The sequence below is a fragment of the Macrobrachium nipponense genome, chromosome 33 (assembly GCF_015104395.2).
Source record: "Macrobrachium nipponense isolate FS-2020 chromosome 33, ASM1510439v2, whole genome shotgun sequence".
NCBI lineage: Eukaryota > Metazoa > Arthropoda > Malacostraca > Decapoda > Palaemonidae > Macrobrachium > Macrobrachium nipponense.
Genome location: NC_087219.1, coordinates 52,533,366 through 52,558,110, shown reverse-complemented (window position 1 = coordinate 52,558,110; position 24,745 = coordinate 52,533,366). Strand labels below are relative to the sequence as shown.

The following is a 24,745-nucleotide window of genomic DNA, read 5'->3' as shown; positions in this document are numbered from 1 at the left end:
TTCTTCCTAGCCTAAATGGAAAATCTAACTGTCCAATTACGTGGATATCATTACCCTGGACGTCTGTGATTCTACAATCTACCGCTGGGTTCAAACTTAAGTGAGAAAAATACAATCGATACACCTTTTCTGACATTATATTCTTAGGACTTCCTGTATCAAAGAATGTAACAATAGGTTTCTCTAGACCGACATGTGCGGGAAATAATGGTCTATAATTATATTCATTCCCTACATCAACTTTGCTAACCTGTGTAGCTGGGCTTAGCCTTGACATTCCGGACGTTCTCTCTGTTATAGAGGAAGATTCATTGTACCAGTAAGCAGAAAATTTCCCATTGCGTCGTCTGACATTGGCTGAACTGGTTGATACCCTATACTTGCTGTTTGATTGGGATATCTATTTGGAGCGGAATCTCTATTTTCTTTAGCTGGGGGAGATTGACTTTGGTTTCTACCTCTGCTACATCATCGGATGTCTCCCACTTACGAGTCATCCTTGCAATGACTTCCGTTGGCAGGCTTCCAATCATTATTGCTAGTCTAAATATTTTTTTAACATGACTCATTAGCATTTTTTGCTTGCCTCCTTCTACCTCTATCCAACCTGTGGATTCCATGAAGTTACCCCATTCATTCATATTGTTATACAACTGAGAGCTAAACTCTTGGTAACGTCTTTCGTCTAACTTAAATTGACGCACTATCCTTGCCAAGCTAGTAACTGGATCTCTTTCACCAACTGTGGAATAAACCTTCCTGAAATACCGTTTCAATTCTTCCCAATTCTTAAGATCTCGGTAAGTCTCGGAGTGGACGTATCGTTCTAAGTCTCCTCCGGCTTCCAAATCAAGATAACTCTTGGCTTCAATAAGCTTTTCTCTATCTGTCCCCGTTATGCTATCTAGGCGTGTCTCCACTTGCTCTATCCAGTTTTCTAAGTTACGAGCTAACTGACCATCCTTTCTTCCGCAAAATTTAGCTATGTGATTAATCACATGTCCCTTATGTGTTCCCATTACTGCTGCGCTCGAATTCGCGGACTGTGTACCTTCCGGCATGGTTAATTTCCTTGTTTGACATCTCGTGAGCACAAGCGTTCTTACGTTCTGATAAGGAGTCGGTCTCCCTTTGACCGTCGACTCGTTAATAGAAATTTTCTTAAGTACTGAGTATCATTAAAAGTATCAAAGTTATGACCGTAATACCCCAAAAGAAAATGATAATAACAATAAACTGTTTTTACTAAAGTATTCGATCACCAAAAAAAAATAAAGGAATTTTCCCCTGAAATATTCTCAAAGTCTTACGTTACCGGTAAGCGATTCTTAAACAACAACAAAAACCCTCTTAACAGTACTGGTAAAACGATACTGAACTGGACCATAAAGTGTACGCTAACGAGAGACCTCCCGTGAATTACCCTTGTTATCCTAAACAAACAAAATAAAAACAAGTAAACATTCATTCGACGTAACGAATAAAAGTAAAAGCAAATACTAAAACAAAAAAAAACAAAGTACAAGAAATCACAAAAAACAACAAAAATCACAAAAAATAACATAAAATGACACATTCAAATTTCAAACTAAAATTTAAAGTTATTGGTTAGTAAATACAAATGTTCGGGAAAAGGTCTTAGTAGCTGATTAGTTATAATTAGTAAACTAAAGAAATATCGTAGTTTCGTTGCCAAAAAAAAAGTTCTGTGTGAAAATCTTTTAATCTTGAAATACCAGAAATTGTCTAACTGAAATGTTAATCGCGTAATTTACTCTTAATAAAGTTTAATGTTATGTAAGTGTGGGACATTTATTTGGACTTAACTTCTTTCGTCGTCTTCGACATCCGGGTTTACGTCTGACAGCTTGCGTTCGCCTACCAGCGCGTTGAATGATGCGTTGTTACGTCTGCGGGAAGGGGACTTCTCTCTCTCTCTCTCGATTGCGTTGACTGATGCGTTTTCGGGATTATGTTTTCTTTCCTCTTGATATATTCTTTACGCTTTCGATATCTTGTTCTTCTAGTGGAAGTTCTTTTACTGTTCTTCGGAGTGGAGTTTTTCTTTCGCAAAGTGTGGGTGGCTTTTTTTTGGAGCGCTTTTATTGTTACGACTCGATAACTGTCTTTGAATTTGGGGAAGCACTGGTACTGTCTTTTTGGGGGAGAACCTTCTATTTCGAGTGGCGTGAATGGATTGAAATCTCTTATGCCGACACTAAACTTTTGATTCCGTTTCGCGGCCGCTGTTTTTAACTGTCATTCGCGTCGCTGATCATCATTTCTTTGCTGTGTCTTTGTCTTCCTATCATACCGCTCGACATCAATTAATCTTGTCACTATATCAATCTTTATCTCATCGTATCCCGTCGCTCTGCCACCAATTTATCTGTGACGGTACTTACTTTCTCGTACACAGCTCTAAGGTAACGTGTGCCGTGGAGGCTGTACTTTGGAGAATTAGACTTATATAAATTTTTCTTACCTTGCTGAAAGCTCATGATATTGAACCAGCAAAAAGGGTTATCGTTTTGGATGAGAAATGAAGATTGATATTTTCTTAACATAGGTTTATTCTTCGCTGGGGTACTTATAAAGTTTTTCCACCTTCTGAGTTACTGGGCTTTTGGACTGATAAAACTTAATTGGCACTTGTTGCAATTACGAGTCTATAGGCACGAGGGAAATTTACTGAGTATTGATTGTCACTTTCACTGTCTTTGATTGCTTCGCACACCACACTTTTGCACCTGTTCTTCTTCTGTCCTTCTCTGTTTCACGGCCATGCCACTGCAGTTCTCCCCTCAGGCTCCCCGGTTGTTCTCTCTCTTGGCTTCTCTGTTCCCCTTTTTTCTCTGCTCCCTTTTTCTGCCTGCTCTCTCTCTGTCTCGCCTTTTTGTTCAGTTGAAATCTCCTTAGCCCCGCCTTTGGATTTTTGGATTTTGACTGGGTGTGGCATTTTCTGAAAGACTTCTTGTGCCTTAGTGGCTGCAAACATTATACAAGACCGCCTTCCTGTCAGGTCTTCTACAGTAATTCGTAGGCTTTGAATTTGTATACGCCTCCTTCTTCATGTCCTGGCTTCTTAGGGGCGTATCCCTTGGTAACCTCATAGGTCATTCGTTGATACTCCTTTTGGGCTGTCTTATGACCAACACTCATGGCTTTTGATTCGTCGATACTAGAGGCCTATCTTTGGAAAGGGTGGAGCTTAGATTTTCACATGATCCACCTTTGAAACAAGGAAGCCTTGAATTTCCCTTGGTTATATTAAACAGAAGGCTCTTGAAAAGGTCCACCTTACATTAATTCTGACGCTGAAGTGTCACAAATGTCGGGCGTGCCAGAGAATCACTTAATCATCGGAGATGAGGCGTAATGGGTTGGATTCCAATTTCTCGAAGATGCCTGGGAGATGCAGACCAGATGCCTGTGGGCTAACGCCTAATCGTTTTGGGTCGAGTCCGAGAAAACGATACCTTCGTAAAATTGATTATTTTCATTCTCTTATCCCTCTTTCTTTTCTTATTATCCGTTTCGTGCCTTTTTCTTAAGTATTATTAAGTTATTGCCTTTGGAATAACAACACTGTGCCACACTATTACAAATGTTTGTCTTTCCCTTCTGGTGGCTTTTGTTGATAATGAAAAGTCATATGACAGCATCCACAAACCAATATTATGTACAGTATATTCATAAGTCACTGATTTTCCTACTACATTAGTGAAATTAATTGAAACTGTGTACTTGAATGAAACGGGTACAGCAATTAATGATTATGAGGGCATGTCAGGTGAAAATATAGTAACCAGTGAAATGCTAGTGGGAAATTGTCACCTTTGCCATGTGCCTTTTGCATTTTATCATTTTGTATTTTAAGAGAGAACTTTCACTGTTACAATTGATCTCTGATCCTCTTTTCCACCAAAGAGTGACCAGATTTGCTGAGCAGCAACACCAGTATGCAGTAAATATGCCTTGCTGTCAAACTTCTTAGTGTTTTATTGTTGACACTGTTGGATTGTGGAACAGTCTCCCTAAGGATGTTGTACACATATAACCTTAAAAGTTCAGGCAGACATGCACTGCATTAGTACTACCCTAAGACATTTCTTGTATATTTTAACACAATTTATTTCCGTATTTGTCTGTTTATTGACAATTTCATGTTTTGATTTGCTAATTATCATTTCTTTCTCATAACTTTGCTATGCTTTCTATGTTTCCTATTATTTACTATAGTAGTTGCTTTCAAATGAACACCATACAGTATTCTGTGGATGCCTAAATTTTAAGTCAATGGCTTCTGTAGGCTTGTGCCATATGAACAGGTTTCACCTTCTGAATTATAATATATATATGGTAATAATACAGTCGATCCCCCAATATTCGTGTTCTCGAGATTTGCGGACTCGCACATTCACAGATTTCTCTATGGACCTTATCTACCCATTATTTGCGGGAAATTCGCATAATTGCTGTAGTTTTCTATTAGTAATATCTACAAGTTATACTAGATTTCCATATCAATTTCATGGCTAAATGTATTTTTTGTGATCAAACTTTTAAAAAACAGGTATAAACATGTTTAGTGGGTTTTCTTGAGTTTGAACTAACAAAATAGGCAGTTGTAAGTGTTTTGAATAGGGGTTCTAAGTATTCTTGGATTCTAGCTTTTTTTGTTGGGGGGGAGTTTCTGAAACTCACCCCCCGCGAATATGGAGGGTCCACTGTGATTTGTGGCTTAGATAAGACAGATGCCGTTTTCAGCAAAAGAAAAGAAATCATATACAGATGCTGTTTTCAGCAAAAGAAAAGAAATCATATACAGATGCCATTTTCAGCAAAAGAAAAGAATCATATACAGGATGGCCAGTTTTCCGCAAAAGAAATCATATACAGATGCTGTTTCAGTAAAGGAAAAGAAATATTAAAGATGCTGTTTTCAAAGTAAAATCAAAAGAAATCATATACAGTATGCTGGTTTTCAGTAACCAGAAAAGAAATATATTTTTTACAGATTGCTGTTTTCAGTAAATAAAAGAAAAATCATATACAAGAAATGCGTTTTCCAGTAAAAGAAAAATCATCTTTTACAGATGCTGTTTTCAGTAAAAGAAAAATCATATACAGATGCTGTTTTCAGTAAAAGAAAAGAAATCATATACAGATGTTATTTTCAGTGAAAGAAAAGAAATCATATACAGATGCTGTTTTCAGTAAAAGAAAAGAAATCATATACAGATGCTGTTTTCAGTAAAAGAAAAGAAATCATATACAGATGCTGTTTTCAGTAAAAGAAAAGAAATCATACAGATGCTGTTTTCGGGCAAAGAAAAGAAATCATATCAAGATGCTATTTCAGTAAAAAGAAAGAAATCATATACAAAAGAAATGGCTTGTTTTCAGCAAAGAAATAGAAGTTTTCATATACAGATGCTGTTTCCAGTAAATAGAAAAGAAATTCATTTACCAGATGCTGTTTTCAGTAAAAGACAAAAATCATGTATACGATGGCTGTTTTCAAAGTACAAGAAAAGAAATCATACATAGTGCGGTTTTCAGCAAAGAAAAGAATCGATATACAGCTGCTTATTTTTCAGTAAAAGAAAAGAAATCATATACAGATGCTGTTTTCAGCAAAAGAAAAGAAATCATATACAGATGCTGTTTTCAGTAAAAGAAAAGAAATCATATACAGATGCTGTTTTCAGTAAAAGAACTCATATACAAAGATTGCTGTTTTCAGTAAAAGAAAGAAAAGAAATCCATCATACGATGAGCTGTTTTTCAGTAAAAGAAAACAAATCATATAATCATGATGCTGTTTTCAGTAAAAGACAAAGTCAAATAATACAGATCAGACGTAAAAGAAATGAAATCATATACAGATTGTTTTTTCAGTTTGAAAAAGGAAAAAGAAATCATATCACGATTGCTGTTTTCAGTAAAAAAGAAAAGAAATCATATTACAGATGCTTATTTTCAGTGAAAGAAAAGAAATCATATACCAGATGCTGTTTTCGTAAAAGAAGAAATCATAATCCAGATGTTATTTTCAGTAATAGAAAGGAAATCATATACAGAGTGCTGTTTTTCAGTAAAAGAAAACAAATCATATCAATGTCTTGTTTTGCAGTAAAAGAAAAGACAAATCATATATCAGATTGCTTATTTTCAAGTAAAATGAAAAGAAATCATACGATGCTGTTTTTCAGCAAAAGAAACGAAATCATATACAGAGCTATTTTCAGTAAAAGACAAAGGAAATCATATACCAGATGCCCTGTTTTCAGCCAACAAAAGCAAAGAAATCATAATACAGTATGGCCTGTTTTTCAGTAAAAAAGAAAAGAAATCATATACAGATGCTGCTTTTCAGTAAAAGAACAAAAGAAATCATTATAACAGATGCTGTTTTCAGGTAAAAAACAAAAAAAAAAAAAAAAAAAAAAAAGAAAAAGAATCATACAGATTGCCTGGTTTTCAGCAAAAGAAAAAGAAATCAGATACAACAGATGCTTATTTTCAGTAAAAGAAAAGAAATCATATACAGATGCCTGTTTGTTTTCAGCAAAAGAAAAAAAAGAATCATATACAGATGAGCTTGTTTTTTCCAGTTAAAAAGAACAAAAGGAAATCATATACAGATGGCTGTTTTCAGTAAAAAGAAAAGAAATCATATATACCGAGATGGCTCGTTTTTCAGTAAAAAAAAGAAAAGAATCATAACAGTGCTTTTTTTGTTTTCAGCACAAAAGAAAAGAAATCACTATACATATGTCTATTTTCAGTAAAAGAAAAGAAATCATATACAGATGCGTTTTCAAGCAAAAGAAAGAAATCAGATTTTAAACAGATGCTGTCATAAAAGAAAAGATCATAGACAGATGCTGTTTTCAAAAGTTAAAGAGAGGTGTCATATTACAGAATGTTATTTTTTCAGTAAAGCAAAGAAATCATATACAATGTGGATGCTGTTTTTCAGTAAAAGAAAAGAAAATCATATACAGATTGCTGTTTTCAGTAAAAGAACAAAGACAAAATCATATACAGATGCGGTTTCAGGAAAAGAAAAATAAGAATCATCTACCGATGCCTGTTTTTCCAGTAAAAGAAAAGAAATCATATACAAAAGAAATGCTGTTTTTCAGTAAAAAAAAAAAAATCATATACAGATGCTGTTTTCAGTAAAAGAAAAGAAATCATATACAGATGTTGTTTTCAGCAAAAGAAAAGAAATCATATACAGATGCTGTTTTCAGCAAAAGAAAGGAAAAAAATTGAGATTTTGAAAGTATTAATAGAATGCATCATACCTCTAAAGGGCTTAGTGAAGGTTAGGTTAGATGTACACAAGTCATGATTTACAGCATGTTCTAATTAGTGCACTTAAGGTGTTGGTAAAGGAGAGAGGTTGTGACTGTAATCAAAAGAATAAGTAAGCCATATTATTATTATATTGAAGGATCTTTATATTGTTGCTCAACCACTGTAATTCTCTCTTTTCACTGAATGGCAGTGTCTAGGTCTGTAGTCTGGATTTCATCATTCATTCAGATGCTATCAGGACACGAACAAAATAGAAGCATTGAAGATGAAAGAAAAAAAATTACTGGAGACTAAAGTAACATTATCACAAGCTGTGTTAGAGCATAACTGAAGCTGCTTGCCACAGGTTATCAAATTTTCACTTATTTGTACTATTTATACTTTCTGTAGGATATACCAACAGTTTATTGCATTTTTCAGAATTACAATTCTTAAGTCACATATCTGCAGATTTCTCAGTGGACCATATCATCCCATTATTAGTAGGAAATTCGTGTATTTATGGTATTTTTCTATAAGAAATATCCACAAATTACTGTATTTTCATATCAGTTTCATGATTAAATGCAATTTTTTTGATAAAACTATTAAAAAAAACCATGTATGTACAATATACAAGCATTTTTAGGGGGCTTTTCTTGAGTTTGAATGAACAAAATAGGCAGTTCATAACATTTTTATTAGTGATCTAAGTACAGTTGACCCATGCTCTTCACGGATTCTTCTATGGAATGTATATGCAGGCAGGCCCCCCCCCTCCAAAATTCCCCCCATATCCATTCATTAAGATGAATGACTCGTGCTAGGACAACACCTCATGAAACTCAAAGGTACTAAACTGGCAACAAGAAGCATAGTGGATCTTCCATTTTAAAATCACAGTAGAATTTGGAGGGTATGTCACCAACATTGGCATTGCGCAGAAGGTTTGGCAGTGTGGAAGAGCACCACTTCACGGAATGCATCATGCTGAAAAAGAGTTCACAGATCCTCAGCAAACATCTCGTCATAATCTGCATCTTAATACATGATCCACGATTAAAAAACTGTACATGGAGGACCTGTGGAATCTTGGGGCTGAGTATTGGGAGTTACCAGATTCACTTGATTGTAGGTAGTCAGTGGTGAATGAATCCATGGCCCGGCATTCTTGTAGTTAATGTGTTATAGTGTAAGGGATAAAATATTCATGCTAAAAACTTGAGAATGTTGTAAAGTGACAAAATATTTTGCAGCTATAGCAAGTTTGTCAAGAAGTCAAGGAAAATACATAATACAATTAACATTTCCATTGTTTACACTACTCTATTGATGTTATATGCCAACCTGAGCAAAGTACAGAAGAATCTTTGGTAATTGTTGTTATTGTAGAGATTTCAGTAATTGAGATAGGTTGGGCATAGTATTATGAAAGCAGAGCAGAGAGGATCCAATAAGTACCAAATTAGTATGCGGAAAAAACATTAGTAAAGTGCAAAGAAGCATTCAGAAAGTATGTACATAATATGTACAGTCTTAAATAATATGTAATCTGAGAAAGTAGAAATACACAGGAAAGAAGAGAATGGAGTATGTTGATTTCATTTGTAAAAAAATTAATTAGAAAATGATGATTGTATGCGAAGTCCATATTTTTTTAGTATGCCATTTCTTCAAGATTGTATAATCAGTTTGTTATACTTAGTATGAAATAATGTTAGCTTAGGCAAGTCCTTTATATAAACCTCTCTGAAATCAGATTTATTAAGGTAAAGTGAACTAGGTATGAGGAGAACAAGAGGATTATGGCAGAAGGATGGAGACAGATTAGGATTAAAAAGATATTATAGATAGTTGAGGATTAATTTCCAACATAATAATGATCTTTGCCTAGAAATATATAGATGAGAATGTTGATTGCTTGTTGTACTATTCTTGGATTTCCAAAATAGGGTCTTATAGTTATGGAATGATGATAAAAGTGAGAAAAAAAGGTGTAAGTTTTGGGGATATAAACAGGGCTTATAAAGGAGAGGTGAAATTGTTGCTTGCAAGCACTATAGTATTTACCATGTGATAGCAAAGAGAAGTGGAAATTAGTTTAGTTTGTTGAGGCAAAAATTTAAAGATGAATGTTTGAGAAAGTAAATTTGAACGGTAAATGATTTCCAGGAGGATTTGTGTGGCAAACAATAGAAAAACAGAACTGACTGACTATTACAGCCAATTTGGTGCAAATACTATGAATGATTAATTAAACTTTATTCCAAAAGATTTTCTTTAACCTCAATGAAAAAAATAAGGGACAAAAACCATTGACATCAATTATAGAGATGGTTAAAAGAATGCAGAAGACTATCATAGGGAAAAAGACAGATCATTTTTGAGGTGGATATGGTTAGAGGAGTGTAAAGAATGATCAGCATTGTTTGTTATACTTGGAAATTTTAAGTGAAAGAACTTTGATGCTAGAAGTGGTAGGTTAAATGGTTGGAAGCATAGGAAATGCAAGTTGGAAGTTGAATGGTGGTGCACTATACGAAAATGGTTAAACATTTTACGAAAGAAAATATATTGTAGATAAAATTACTGTAGTTTAACTTGAGGAAGATCTTGTAATTCAAGGTTTGGTCATTGATTTTGAGAGGGGCCGCCGATTAATATGATAGTGGAGTGGTCAAGTGGTGAAACAGTTTCTCATAATAAAGTATCAAATATTGTTTATTTAGAAAAAAGTAGAATTCATTAATAGCCACCCAATCATCATCATACACCTCTTTTTACATCAGTTTTTTCCTTTATTGGGTTAGATAAGAAAAGGGTTTTCTCTAATCTCCTCTTTCCTGTTGCTCTCTTGGACTCACCTTCTCACATGTCAGGGTCTTCATTTATCCCTTGTCCATGATTTCTTGTGCCTTTTAACCCCCTTCTCTCTCTTTTTATTTTTTTATTTTATTTTATTCTATTTTATTTATTTTTTGTTTTTTGTAGGCATGCATTTCTCTTAAGGGATAATATGAAGTGGAGTTTCTTCAGAATGATGATTACCGGGATAGTGCTTTGAAAGTTTTGAAACTGAAATATGACAATTTTACTTTTATAAAGATAACTCAGGATTCATAGAGAAATAAGAAAGATGATACTAGATTTTTAAGAAATTAAGCATTATACATAAGATAGAGAATTATCTTTTTTATGCAACATTAAATAGTAGTTAACAAAAAGAGAGAGAGAGAGAGAGATATTTGATATTACATATGGTAGTTTTGAACATAGTACATGAATTTTGAGTAGTACTAGTGACATGTCTTTTTTTGTATTGCCACAATTTCTATAGCTTCTGAACTTCCTGTGAAATCTGGAGATGCCTATTTCGGCTGTTTTTATTTCCTGAATTCAGTAGATCTTCAGAATTTTTTCAACTTGGCTTTCTTTGTTGGTTTCTTTGTTGCCCATTGTGATTGTGGACAATATGACAGCAAATAAGGAAAAGTAAACGACACAGTATCATCAATTTTAGAACATGCACACTAAGTACTTCCTGCTAATGGGAGAGGTAGGATAGAAAAGCGACATATATTTAAGAATGATTAAAGTCAGGATCATAACCATAAGAAGGGAAATTGTAGGGTAATGAACAAGTTTTCTCATGGTTGGGGAAAAAGTACGTATACATGATCTTGATTCACAAGTATACTTGTTATAGTAAGGGGAAGGGATCAACTCCATTTGTGCAAAACCTTCCGGTTACACATTCAATTTTACAATGAACCAATGACTAAAAAACTGCTTCTCATCCCCTCTCAGCACAGCCAAATCTGTTATTAATCCAGCACTTGGACACCATGCTACTGCCTCTCCCTCATTTGTAATTTGGTGTTCTCACTTCACTTATGATTCATAATAACATTTTAAAGTCACACTTTATCAGTGTTTCCATTGTGTAAATTAGCACATCATAACACTTACTAAATACTGGGATGAGATTACAGCACCACAAATGTACGTAATTCATGAACAGACCAGCCGCAATGTTTTCTGTAAATGACGAGATTTGTCGTGTGTACTGCAATAAATTTTGTAATTAACTTTTATGTATGTAATGCATGAAACAAACAGACTAAAGAGTTATTAAGGATTTGTGTGAGACATTGTAATACAATTAAGTAGTATAGTCTTTTGGTAATATTTCTATTATACCCGTACCTGAAAAAGTGATTGTAACGTAAGAGCAGGTAAAAAAAGCAAGTGCTGATTTCAGTGGCATTACTCATCTCCCCAAGTCTGGGATATAGGGTATTATTATAAATTAACATTTTTTGCCAAATTGTAGTGCTACAACAGTATTATGTATGTAGTTTAACCAGACCGCTGAGAGTTTTTATAACAAAATAACGTTAAGCAAATATTTTTTTTCTGTTAGATTAAGAGATGAAAGTTGGAACAAGATTAAGTAGAAAGAAGGAAAAAGGACAGATGGGAAGTAAAACGTAGATAACAGTACTACAAGCAGTCCCCGATTATCAGAGGTGGTTCCATTCCCGATGGCGTGACGAGAACCAAAAATCAGCATAACAACTCTAATTCCCAGTTATCAGCACTGATAACCGTAGAACAGACCATATTAGCACTGAAAACCCTGTTGTCGTCGTCACTGGACAAGCCCCGTGAAACTGGATCGCTGATAACCGAGACCACGGAAAACTGGGGACTGCCTGTCCAGCCAAAAGGGTTGTTGCATATGTAGCCCAAGGCCCCTAATCATTATCTATCAGTAGAATCTCTGTAAATGGGATGTTTTTTTTCTTGCGATTTTACTTTGCAGTAGTACTACTGTTTACTATCTGTCAGCTGTGTTAATTTTTATTATTATTAATATTGACACTTAAGGTTAGGTTCATTTCTAGGGAATTTTCATATAAAATTTGTGAAGGTTTGGTAGATGTATGATCATATTGTTTGATTAATTGGTTTTATTCTTTCTTTTTTATCGCAGACATGGATGGGGGCGGTGACGGGGGTGGCAGGTGCGGTGTTGGTGGGAGGTGTGAGTTGATTGAAACTGTACTCACATGTGAGGGTAATATTAATGACCCAGAACTCCCGAAGAAGCTCACCCACCTGGTAAATGTCCTCAAACACGTCACCCGCAGCGGTAAGTAGAGTATTACATGCAGTATTCTTTATTTTGTTAAGCTTTATGTTATGCTTGTTTCATTTTGTTAATGAAAGGGTTTTGCATTGCTGTATCACCCAAAATTGATTTTTACATTATAGTAATGCTGTATTCAGCTTCTAGTGTTAGTTTACTGTGTGGAGTCTAAATAGTCCTCTTAAGTATTTTTTTACAGGAAGTACAAGTCCCCCTAAAAATGCTGGGCTTCAATAAATTAAGTAGTTCAGTATAATTTTCTGTAAAAGAAAACATTCAAGTGTTTTTATTTTACCTTCCACAGGAAGTTGGAAGTAAATCTTTCTAACAATGTGTGGGTCCTCTTTTCCAAAATACTAGTAAAAATATGCAATGTTTAGCAAGTTATACATGCACTTTCTAATTTATATATATATATATATATATATATAAATATATTATATATCTATCTCGATTATATGTATATGTATATATATATATCTCTATATATAATATAATATCTTATATAATATATATTAGTATATATAATATATATATATATTATTATATATTTATATATATAATATATATAATATAATATATCTATATAATATATAATTAATATAAATATATATCTATATATTAATATAGATATATATATTATATATAGATATTATATATATATCTATAATATATTATAATATATTATATATATATATATATATTAGATATTTAATATATTAGATTATATATATATATATATATTATATATTAATAATATATGATATATATATATTATCTTATATCTAGAATATAGATCTAATATATTAGCTAATATATATATTATAATAATATAGATATATTATATATATATATCCACGTAAGATTCTATATATATCATATATATATATATATATATATATATATATCTTTTATTTTAATATAAGGATATCTCTATAGATATTATATATCTCTATTCTTATCGTTATATATATATATATATATCTTTCTATATATATATCTATATATTATCTATATATATATATTTACTGTGCAAAATTACAATTAAAGCTATAATACGTAATGAAAAAGATAGAACTAAAATCAGTAACAATCCCTGATATATTTAAGGGCAAATATGTTCAAGATGTACTGGAATGGGAAGATGTACTAGAGCATTCCCCCATGAAATCTCAAGTCACACTAATCTCCCTTGCATCCTGAGTTGAGGTGTTTTGCCATATATAGTCATATATGGATGGCCCCTTCAAAAGATGTGAATGTTTTCTCATTAAATTCATTTGAATATTATAGTACAAAATAAAGATAATCATATGATATGTGGTAGATTTCTTATGCCATGATGCCTGCTGCTCGTACAGGGTTAAAGGTATTGGTATAAGCCACAAATTCACTAGTTTATCTCACAGGAAAGTTGGCAGCACTAAAATTAAAAAAGTCAAACACTAAATTTGTCCTTGGAAACGAAATGACCTGGCATGTTGACCCTTTGACAGAGTGGGCGAGGGTTATCCCAGACTCATTTCTGGTAAACACACACCACTCTGGCTTGCCCCTTCTAGGATGCGAAATGATTTTCTTATATTACTTGCTGTAGAAGGGGTTACTTTCATTTTAAAGCAAATTAAATGTACTGATAGTTTGTTATCTGAATATCTAAAAACAACAAATTGCTTAGTCAGAATGATGCACTGAGTTACCATTGAGTTAGCCAAGAACAGTAATTATTTTAATTTTCTTAAATACTACAGTATTAAAAAAAAAGGTATACACGATCTATAAATTTTTTAGCATCAAGAAAAAGCAGGAAATTTGCTTTTCAGGTATATATTACAGCTCAGCATCTATGTCAGTTATGTTTAGAAAAGATAAATAAATGTAGCAATACTTAGGGAAAAATATTTGAGATTTGGAATATTGGACTATTTTGATGACAGTCCTCTTTGAACAGACTTTCCTTGCATGGATATACAGTTGGACCCCCCTGTATTTGCACTCTCCGGATTCGCGGATTTCTCTTGGGAGCGTTTCCCTGCATTATTCGCGGAAAATTCGCACATTCGCGGCATTTTCCTATGAGAAATATCCACAAATTCCTGGTTTTTTTTTATCAATTTCATCATAAAATGCTCTTTTTGTGATAAAACTTTAAAAAAACCAAGTATGAAAATGTTTAGTGGGTTTTTCTTGAGTTTCAACTAACAAAATGGGCTGTTTTTTAGTGTTTTTATAGGGGTTCCAAGCATTCTCGGGTTCTAACTATTCATTTGGGGGGGGGGGATCTGGTACGCATCCCCCGTGAATACAGGGTGATCACTGTACAGGCATTCACCAGTTATCAGCAGGGTACCATCCCTGGGTGTGTGCTGATGAGTAATAACCGCCAACAAAACCAAAACTGTGATTTATGGGGCCGTAATTGAATTGGTTACCAGCGCCATAAGCACCCTTATGGTGTTGGTAGCCGGAACTCATCTCGTTATGGCACTAGACAAACCCCACAGAACCGTATCGCCGATAACCGGGGACTGCCTTGGAGGTAAATTATTCCCCTTAACCCTTAGTGGACGGGGTAATTCATCAGTGTGCAGCACCACAGACCTGGTAAACTTTGAGGTCGGGAAAATAAATAAAAAAAAAATCTCGTCAATGGAAAGGGTAAAGTATGCAAATGCACATGGTGTAAGAAAATAAATACTAAAGAAATTCCCCTACCTTCCATGAGAAGTTGAAAATCACTATTGACAGCCATTTGTGGGGCCTCTTTTACAAGACAATAAAAAATTTTACTTAGTTATATGTACATGGTATTTTTAACCCTTACTGGCTGCATAAATATATCGACAAGCAGCTCCTCAGGCAGGGTAAACTTTGAGGTTGGCCAGTTTACGAAAAAAAACAATAGTGGCAAGAGGAAGTTATGGGGGGCCCTCTTTTACAAGACAATCGTAAATTTTACAAACATATTTTTTCTAATAAGTAAATATATTTTATTTTGTAACATTATAATCACTGCTCATACAATATCAAAACAGATAAGAAATAAAATTAGTAACAGATTCGTAGCATATTTGTTGAAAAAATCTTTGTAGAATTACATATACAACCAACATACTATCATAAAAGACAAGAACTAAAAACAACAGCAACCCCTTGGCATGTTTATGAGCAAATTTACAAAAGGATATCATGTAAGAGAGAGATGCACAACATTGTCTCTTCTTCAAGTCTCAAGCACTGCTGAAGTCGTCAAATGCCCACAAATGTGTTCTTAGTCAGTGCAAATGTTGCCATTAGTGAGTTTATGGGCTCTAAAAGTATGGCACCTCTTTTCGGCCCGATTCTTTCCAAATTGATGGAGCGTAATATTGTTTATCTACAGGAGCAATCTGTCCACTACCCCAAACCTGTTATTACTACTCCCGAGGATCAGTCCGTCCATTGAGGGTTAATAAATGAATTTATTATATTTTGTAAAATTAGTAACATTCTGAGCATAGTTGTAAAATATATACATAAATTTACTGAGAACAAAGATGCAGTAGCTTTTTTGGTCATATATTTTTTAAAAATATTTCATTCCATTTTCTTTGCAAAATTACATTTATAACTGACATACTATTATAAAAGATAAGAAATAAAACCAACAGCAACCCCTTAGTATATTTATGAGCAAATTTACAAAAAGACAGCATGTGAGACAGAGAAGACAGTACGTACATCCTCCCTTGAAGTCAAGACCAAAACTAAGTAAGCCCTGAGCCACCCAGTCTCTCATCTAGTCATTGTATGGGCTATAGCAGTAGTGGCACCTGTTTCCCACCCAATTCCCTTCAAATCGAAGGCGCGTAATATTGCTTCTCCCCACGAGCAATCGTCTACCACCCACAACCTGTTATTGCTACTCCTGAGAGCCTATCCATCCATTAAAGGTTAACCTGAACACCTCATCTTGGTGCCACCTGACATCTAAACATTTACTGTATGGTCCTTGAAAGCAGTTAGTGCCATTAGTGTACCTCACTTGGTGAACTGTATGCATTGCTATAGGGTGTTTACAGTTTACCTTTGGCCTTTAGCAGCACACCTTTGGTCTTGTATGTAACATCCATCTTGGCAATTTTGCTTCAGTCTTGCTGTCTAATCTATTCCTATTACTTCTGACAGCACTGTGGGTATTCTTCCAGGTCCACCGTTAGAACTATGTACAGTAGAACCTCTTTAAAACTGTCATTCTGTGGCGCAAGAGCTCTTGGTTCGGTTCAATTTTGAATCAGCCACTTTTAGCAGCCATGATGGTGGCACCCACATATTGTTTACAACTTTTCTCAGAAACCCTGAATGCCTGAACACAAGTGTTGACGAGGCCTTGCAGAATTGGAGGGCTCCATAACAACAACAAAGCACACAGATAAACAGCCTGAAACAAAAAGAAATCACCGGCTTAGGAGGTGAGCAAAAACTCCTGCTCTCTAAGGCGGTCAAAGAAAGACTGGTTCGTCATGAGGTTCCAAGCCCAGTCGGTGACCAGCATCTACCTTGTATACGCATGAATTGCCAGATGCCACAGATTCCTTGCTTTACAATTTCTGATTGTTTTAAAACCAGTTTCCAGCTGGTGCTAGAAGATTATCTTATTGTTAAGACAAGGTTTGTTGTCTATGAAAAATTCAAATTTATAAAAAATTTGTCATATTTGTGACTTCTATGTAGGCAACTTACCAAGTGATTACATGATCAGAGCTAGGCAATCACTTGGTAAGTATGTAAGTATGTATACATAACTTTTCATTATATCATAAAAATATAATTTTTATATATGAAACTTACTAAGTGATTACATAGCTCTGATTATGTAATCACTTGGTAAGTACAGTGGTACCTCGACATACGAAAGGCTCAACTTACGAAAAAGTGGAGATCAAAAGCAAATACGAAAAATTTTACAGCTCTACATACGAAAAGTTTTCAAGATACGAAAGGTTCTTGCTGTAAAGTCCCAAGATTCACCCGGACCACCGAGAACAATTTTAAAACTCCTGCGCCGCCAGCTGAGTAAATTCGCCACCATCCTCCCGCTCTCCCATTGGTTCCTGATGCTAGTCACCCCATAAGATCTTGCTCTCCTATTGGTCAGCTTCTACCCATTGTGCTTTAAGTATTCTATTGGTAAAAGGATGCTGTAAATTGAAAAACTTATTCATGCAACACATTTAATAATAAAAAACATTAGGTAAAGATAGAATAAAGAATAGAAATGAATGGTTATGATACTGTTTGGTAGTTTCAGTAGTTGAAGAGAGATAATGAAAATTTATGGCTTACTGTGTAAAGTGATTGCTTGGCGATCGTTCGATACTCGTAAGTGCTGGATGTAAACAGAAGTTTGGAAGTTTTTTTTTTTTTTTTTTTTTTTATTATAGTTAATGGTTACTTAATAATTATTTGAAATGAGTACATGCAATACATTTAATAAAAAAATTGTGAATTAGATATCATAAAACATAAAATAAATCAGACTACCAACAAATACGTATTTTTTAGAGTTCTTCTGTTTTAATATTATGTTACGTATATGTTTCATTATAGCTGTCAGTAACTCGGTATCTCCATTAGGTAAAGAAAGAATAAAGAATAGAAATGAATGGTTATTATACTGTTTGGTAGTTTCATTAGTTGAAGAGAGATACTAATGAAAATTTATGACTTACTGTGTCCTAGGAAAAATGATTGCTTGGCGTTCGTTCGGTACTCGTAAGACGGTAAGAGCTGAATGTAAACAATCGATTGGAAGGGTTTTTTTTGTTTGTTTGTGTATTATAGTTAATGGTTAATTAATAATTATTGGAAATGAGTACATACTGATTATTTATACATTTTATTGGCATATTCTAAGCTTTTAGCTTCTTGGTTTAGATGTCAGAATCATAGACTAGGCTACAGTAGCAACCGCTAACATAGGCTAGGCTTATTGCTAAGGGACATATGCTAAAGTCTCCTAATATATGCAGTAAAAATGGGGTTGAACATTACATGCAGTTGAATATTACTCAAGTATGTACAGTATTTTGCCTTTTTGGAGTCATATTTCTTCCGTCGGATCGGCGTCGTAACCCTAGAACATGTGTTTTAGGCCTGGAAATATAATTTACTGGGGTGTTTTGGAGGGCTTGGAACGGATTAGCCATTTTACATGTAAAATGTGGTCCAAGATATGAAAACCTCATGACACGAAGGCCGCCTCGGAACGGATTAATTTCGTATCTCGAGGTACTACTGTATACATAAAATTTAATTTTATCATAAGAATATAATTCTTTTCCCAAATTTTAAGATCTTCCTAGTTTAGTTATTAGTTTCTGCATAATTGATTTTGATAATAGAGGATAATGAGATGATAAAAATAAAGAACGAATTTCGATGATTGACCTGTGCATTTGAGCATCGCTGTGAAAAGAAAGTAATAAATGTACACAGCCATTTTTCTGGGAAAATAAACACTAAATATTCTCTAAAGAGGGAAGGATTTTTTAGTAGAGATAAAGAGTTATTCTTGGGCTTTTTACCTCTAGCAGCATCTGATCTCATGGGTGGCATATTGAATGAGTAAATATGTAGGTAGCTATATAGAAGTAATGGTAAAGACCGTATCATCTACACACACTTCTAAGAGATGAAAGTCATAGATAATATTGTGTAGATTCTGAGAATATAAAGTACAGACAGTCCCTGGTTATCGGCAAGTGTTCTGTTCCTGACGGCATGACGACAACCAAATATCAGCGATTAAAGTGCGGATTGGTGCCGAAAATTTAGTTATTGTTGTCACTAGACAAGCATCATAAAACTGAATTGCCGAAAATTGGGGACTGACTGTACACTATTATACAGAAAATTAGACACTATGAAGAAAGGAGTCAAAGATTTGAATTGTATGAGTTATAAAATGATAAAATATAAGTAATAAAATGATGAAAAGTAGCATCAGAGCTTAGCCAAGTAGTTAGCTAAATCAGCAACTAGGCTAGACTATGTTTACATAGGGCATCATTTTTCAGGGGTGTATTCTATGGTACACGACAAGATATTAGGCCGCTTAGCATCAAGCGGCCTAATATCTTGTTGAATTTTGTAGGAACGGAGAAGACTTCCGTTATTAGTTAGTGTGACAATTAAGTATCTTGAGTAATAAGGGTCCTGGTAATCTGTAAAACTAGTAGCAGATATGTGCTAACATGGAAATTGGTGACTAAGCTGGGAATTTTGCTGAGGGAATATGAATAGGTAAGAATATGTTCAAGACCCCAACCATTATAGGTATTGTTTTGGAGAAGGAAATTGCCATCTACATCAGCCATAAAAAAAAAAAAAAAAAAATTCATCTGCAGTTACTGAAGCTAAAAAGTTATGTCAAGTTTCTTATTTATGATTTGTACCATTGTACAATAGATCATGGCATCAGTGTAATTTAAGTGTTAATGAAAAGCCGTTAGTGGGACTGGTTGGAATATTTTTACTTCCAACTTCAAACCAATCTCATCCTGTCTGATTACCTTGCTGCCATACTACAATGTGTTGGATCAGAGGAAGTTTGATGATAAAGCAAGTGGTCACCAGCACAGCTTTTCTCCTTGAGCAAGCCATTTTTTGACCAGGGGTTCTAGCTCTCTGTGCTTTGAGATTTTCCTCTTACTTAACAATGGTTTATCATTACTTAACAATGGTTGTTAAGTAATGATAAATACAAATTGATTAAAAATGTCATATTCAATCCCATTCAACCAGTCCTATATCATAATGCTAATTGCCTCTGTAATCCATATGCTTTTAAGCACAATGAAAATGTATCAAGTAGTTTTGGCTTGTTAATGTTTTAAAGATACAAGTTTACTTATTTTTTGGTAAGCCTGTGATTGTATGGTATGGCAGTCAAATGTCTGCAATTTTTTATGCAGTTTCATCATTGTAAGCCCCAGAAGCTGAAGTTGGCAGAAAAGTAAATTTATAAGTGCATGTTTTTCTAAGTACTAATGGTCAAAATTTTCAGAACAGGTTAAATGAAAATTGAATGTCAAGCCTTTTTCTGGGTGTGAGGGTAATTTATCATTGTTTATTTTTCTTTTTTCGTAAATTTCAGATTGTACCTGGTTTGTTCAGAAAGTTGAGCCATGGAACAGTGTTAGAGTGACCTTTTCCATCCCCCGTGAAGCTGCTGTTCGTTTACACCAGTTGGCTCAGGCAGGGGACCAAGCATTACGTCAATTAGGCATTCTTTCTGTTCAAGTAGAAGGAGATCAGGTAGAGCACTGTTGCCTTTTCTTGGTAATTTATAGTTAGATTTTCAGGTTAAGGGCCAAAGGTAATGGTGGTTTAAAGTTTTTCTGACTATCAATTACTATTAGACCTTAACTTATTTGGGAAGGTTCTATTTTATATCTGCATAATTGGTAAACCTGGTTCAGAGGAGTTACAAAATTCTTCCATGTTTCATAGATTATTTTAATTTTGAATTTAAAGTCCTTTGTTATAGTAAACCTCTTGTCTTCTTATTCTTAATTCTACAGTAAGTTTTTTTATATTGATTGTTGCCATGAGAGCCTTTAAAGTTATTGAGGCTGTATACTAAAAATTTATCTGGTTGTCATGTATTTGCTCTCAGTTTATTACAGTAGTATACAATTAGATATGTGTCCAGACCATACATTAATTGAATCTAAAAATTATTTTTACTGTAAATGAAAACTGAAATAACAAAAAGATATGTTATTAGAGAGAAATGGACAGAGTATGAGCAGCTGGAGTGTTTCAGCATACAGACCAAGAACAGTAATGTTCTTGATGGAATAGTAGCAATAATGGTAGTTTTAGTATATCTGTATCTTTTAAATATTTGATAAAATCGCCTGTTTTCCAGGTCATCTCCCTGAAATTAGCTGGAGCTAACAATGAACCAACTGAGATTGTGTTGCGTACTGAGGGTGCTCCCAGTGATGGGGCTGGACCATCTAGTGTTGCAAGGTCTGTCACACTTGCACTGGGAAGTGCTGGGCTCATGCCAGGACCTGGAGCAGCTCCCCCACCCACTGAAGCTTCAGGTGGTAACCAGCATTTCCGCTGTCCGAATGTGGTTGCTCCAGCTGGGGATGGTATTCCTATGACCCCACGCCCCGTAACTCAAGTAAGAGCGCCTTACCCGTACGCCAGTATGAACAATGCGCCCAAAGCGCTTCCAGGACGAGAGTTGCAGCAGCCAGTAGGACCAACAATGGCTGGTCATGCCAATGTCCCATCTACTCCCAGACCCATATACAACCCCCCTCCTCCCTATCCAAGCCTTGATCCATCTAGATTGCGTGCACCTGGACCGCCTGCACCAAGACCTGCAGTACCACAGATCAATGGTCCTCAGTTTCTTGTGTCTCAGCCAAGCGCCATAGCTCAGCCTGGCCCACCTGTGTTGCCTTCTGCTGTCCAGGCCAGTCCAAACCCACAAGGAGCAGTAAATTACCCTGTTGCAGCTTCACAAGGAATAAGTAGCCGACCAACACCAACGCAGGCTGTAAAAGTGGCACAGAGGACTGGTGGAAATGTTTTGAATAGTCCATTGTTGGTTGATCTTCTTCGACAGCCTGAACATCAACCTGTTGTTGGAGTAAATAAAGCAAAGGTAGTGCTCGGAGGTTCTCCTCACGGGTCTCCTGCACCTGCATCTCCTTCATCACGTTCCACTACATCCACACCTTCATCTGACTCCCTACCACACACACCTATTTCTAATTTACCTCTACCTGCAGTGCCTGCATTATCTCCACCTCCTGCTAATTCAGCTAATTTCAATGCATCTGTAACAGTAGCCAGTTTACCTGGTTCATCTTCACAGTTCAGTACTAATTATTCAGTTAGAGCAAAAGATGGTGTACATACACACCAACAAGTGTACTCTGGTGGATCTGTCATCACGAGTACTGTAACTCCACATCCAAGATTACCCAGTAACCCAGGTGGTGGCTTACAGCAACATCCGCAGGCAACTGGTCAGCCGCCTCCTGGTCAGAGGCCACCTTATAGCACTGATCAGCGTAGAGTGGTCTTGAGTAGCAGTACCTCTGGTATTCATTCCAGAGTCCCATTGCAAACTTCTACTCGCCCAAGCACTGTTGGTGATTCAAGGGTTGTACCTCCATCACCGCCACAGTTTGGATCAGGGGGGAAGGAAAGTCAGTATTTGATTAACCCCAACACTGGCCTTTTGGAACCAAGGCCAAGTGAGAGTTCTGATTCTGAACCAGAAGCAAGACCCCCGTCAGTAAATGAAGAATTAAATTCCAATTCTCTTGTATCGGATGAAGAGTCCAACCTTAGTACTGCTTCAAAGAAAGACCATGACCAGTCTGACTCTGAAACATCAAGAGTATCATTACATAGTCTAGAATCAAGGAGATCATTGTTAGGACAGGATAAATCTAAGTACCGGGATAAGGATTCAAGCCCAGGTTCATCAAGGGAGAATAGTGTGGTTACCTCAGGCAGTACGGGGGAATCTATTAAACTTAAGCTAAAGCTTAGTAAGGCCTCAATTGCTCAAACAACTTTTGTACCAAATGCTAAAAAAGGTGATAGGAAAGAAAGATTATCGTGTTCATTATCAGGCTCTCAATTGGGAAACGAGCCACGCGTTCCAAAACTTCACATAAAATTAAATTCTGAACATCAAGAAGCAAGGATTGTTAATCCAATTGAGGATGGGGATGCCCAAAGAAATCCGGAGAAAGACTTATCAAAGGAGAGTAAAAGTAAGCGGCGAAGCTATAGAAACAAGCCTCGTAGTAGTGAGTCAGACAGTGACACCGGCAAAGCTCGTGGTGTGAAACTCAAGTGTAAAGAGAGAGGTGGAGAGGATAGTGCCACAATCTTGAAAATTTTAGATGGGAAGAAGAAAGGAGATTTGGATATAGATGAAAATCCATTAAAAGTTAAGCTAAAAGAAGGTTTAGAGGGCAGATTAAAGTCTGCACGTACACTGGAAGAAGGTCGACTTTCAGCAAATAAGTCTGAGAATTCTAAATTAACAAAGTTGGAGAGCAAGTTCAGAACGCGACCAAAAACCAAAACGCCGATCCGTAAAGTTGGTGACCTAAATAGTATGGGTGAAATAGCTAGTCACAAAATTTTGGAAACCCTACCGCCTAGTATCACCAAAGTTGCAGCTTTGCATACGCAACAGCCACACATAAATCCATCCTCTTCCTCAAGTCAGTTGCAAGCCAACTCTTCGGCTACTTGTCCTGTTTCATCTAGCATTTCTGCCTCACAGTCTGCTGGAGATTTATTCAAAACTGAACTGGAAAAGAGAGGAAGTGAGATAGTTAGAAAAAATGATGAGAAAACAGAAAATATTGTAGGAAGACTGCGTTTTAACAATCTGTCAACATTGATGAATGGAGATTTGAGTCATAGTGGCAAGCTTGTTTTAGGGCGTGTAAGACAGAAGAATCAAGGGACAGGCCAGCAACAGCAGCAGCAACCTCAGCAACAAGGAATTGATGCCCCAAGTAGCAGCAAATTGACAATCAAGAGAAAAGGCTCTGGGGAAATGCACACCCTTGAGTCACTTAAGAAGGATCTTCCTGAAGGTAAGTGTTACTGGTGTTTTTACAGTGTATTTACAATTCATTTCTAGCAAGTTGAACAGGTTATTGGTACAGATGTAGGTACATGTTCTAAATCATATTTTCATTTTTAATATTACTCCACATAAATGTAAATGATGATGAAGCAAAATTTCATTTTTATTTTTACTTTTTATGCAAGGGATGGGGGTTGGGGAAGATGCAATTTTATTACTGTTATAATTCATGAGAAAGCTGATTGTGTAAGCTAGGCATTGGCACCCTGACATTACTGGAAGTGTAATTTTTTCATATTTGGAAAATTAAAATTTTTCCCAGGTATATTTGCATACTGTTGTTTAAAATATTCTGTTGTGAAACACTGCATGTGTTTAAATCTCCTGCATTGAAAACGAGAACATGGTTCAATAAAAGTTTGCATAAAACCATGGAAATATAATAGTGAAAATTAGAATTTAATGCCTTAAATCTTGACTCTTAAAAAAGTACAGTAACTAATAAAAACTTTTTTATTGCACATTTTTTCTGACTAGTATAATATAGTCGTTAGAAATTATTTGCAGAGCTGTAGAGAAATGTTTCCTTTAGATTTTCCCCTCTTTCAACTTTTGCTAATTTTCAGTGAACCATTATTCAAGGTCAGGTAGATACA

The 24,745-nt window shown here is 35.3% G+C and overlaps 1 protein-coding gene across 2 annotated transcripts in view; it reads left to right on the top strand.

Moving 5' to 3' along the window:
- The window catches only part of LOC135203191 (mucin-3B-like), a 69,228-nt gene that overhangs the window by 12,172 nt on the left and 32,311 nt on the right, over window positions 1-24,745 (top strand). For both annotated transcript variants that reach the window (XM_064232915.1, XM_064232916.1), the window contains exons 2-4: window positions 12,308-12,466; window positions 20,601-20,761; window positions 21,378-24,096. In XM_064232915.1, coding sequence (XP_064088985.1) covers window positions 12,308-12,466; window positions 20,601-20,761; window positions 21,378-24,096 — 3,039 coding nt within the window. The remainder of the gene's footprint in view (window positions 1-12,307; window positions 12,467-20,600; window positions 20,762-21,377; window positions 24,097-24,745) is intronic.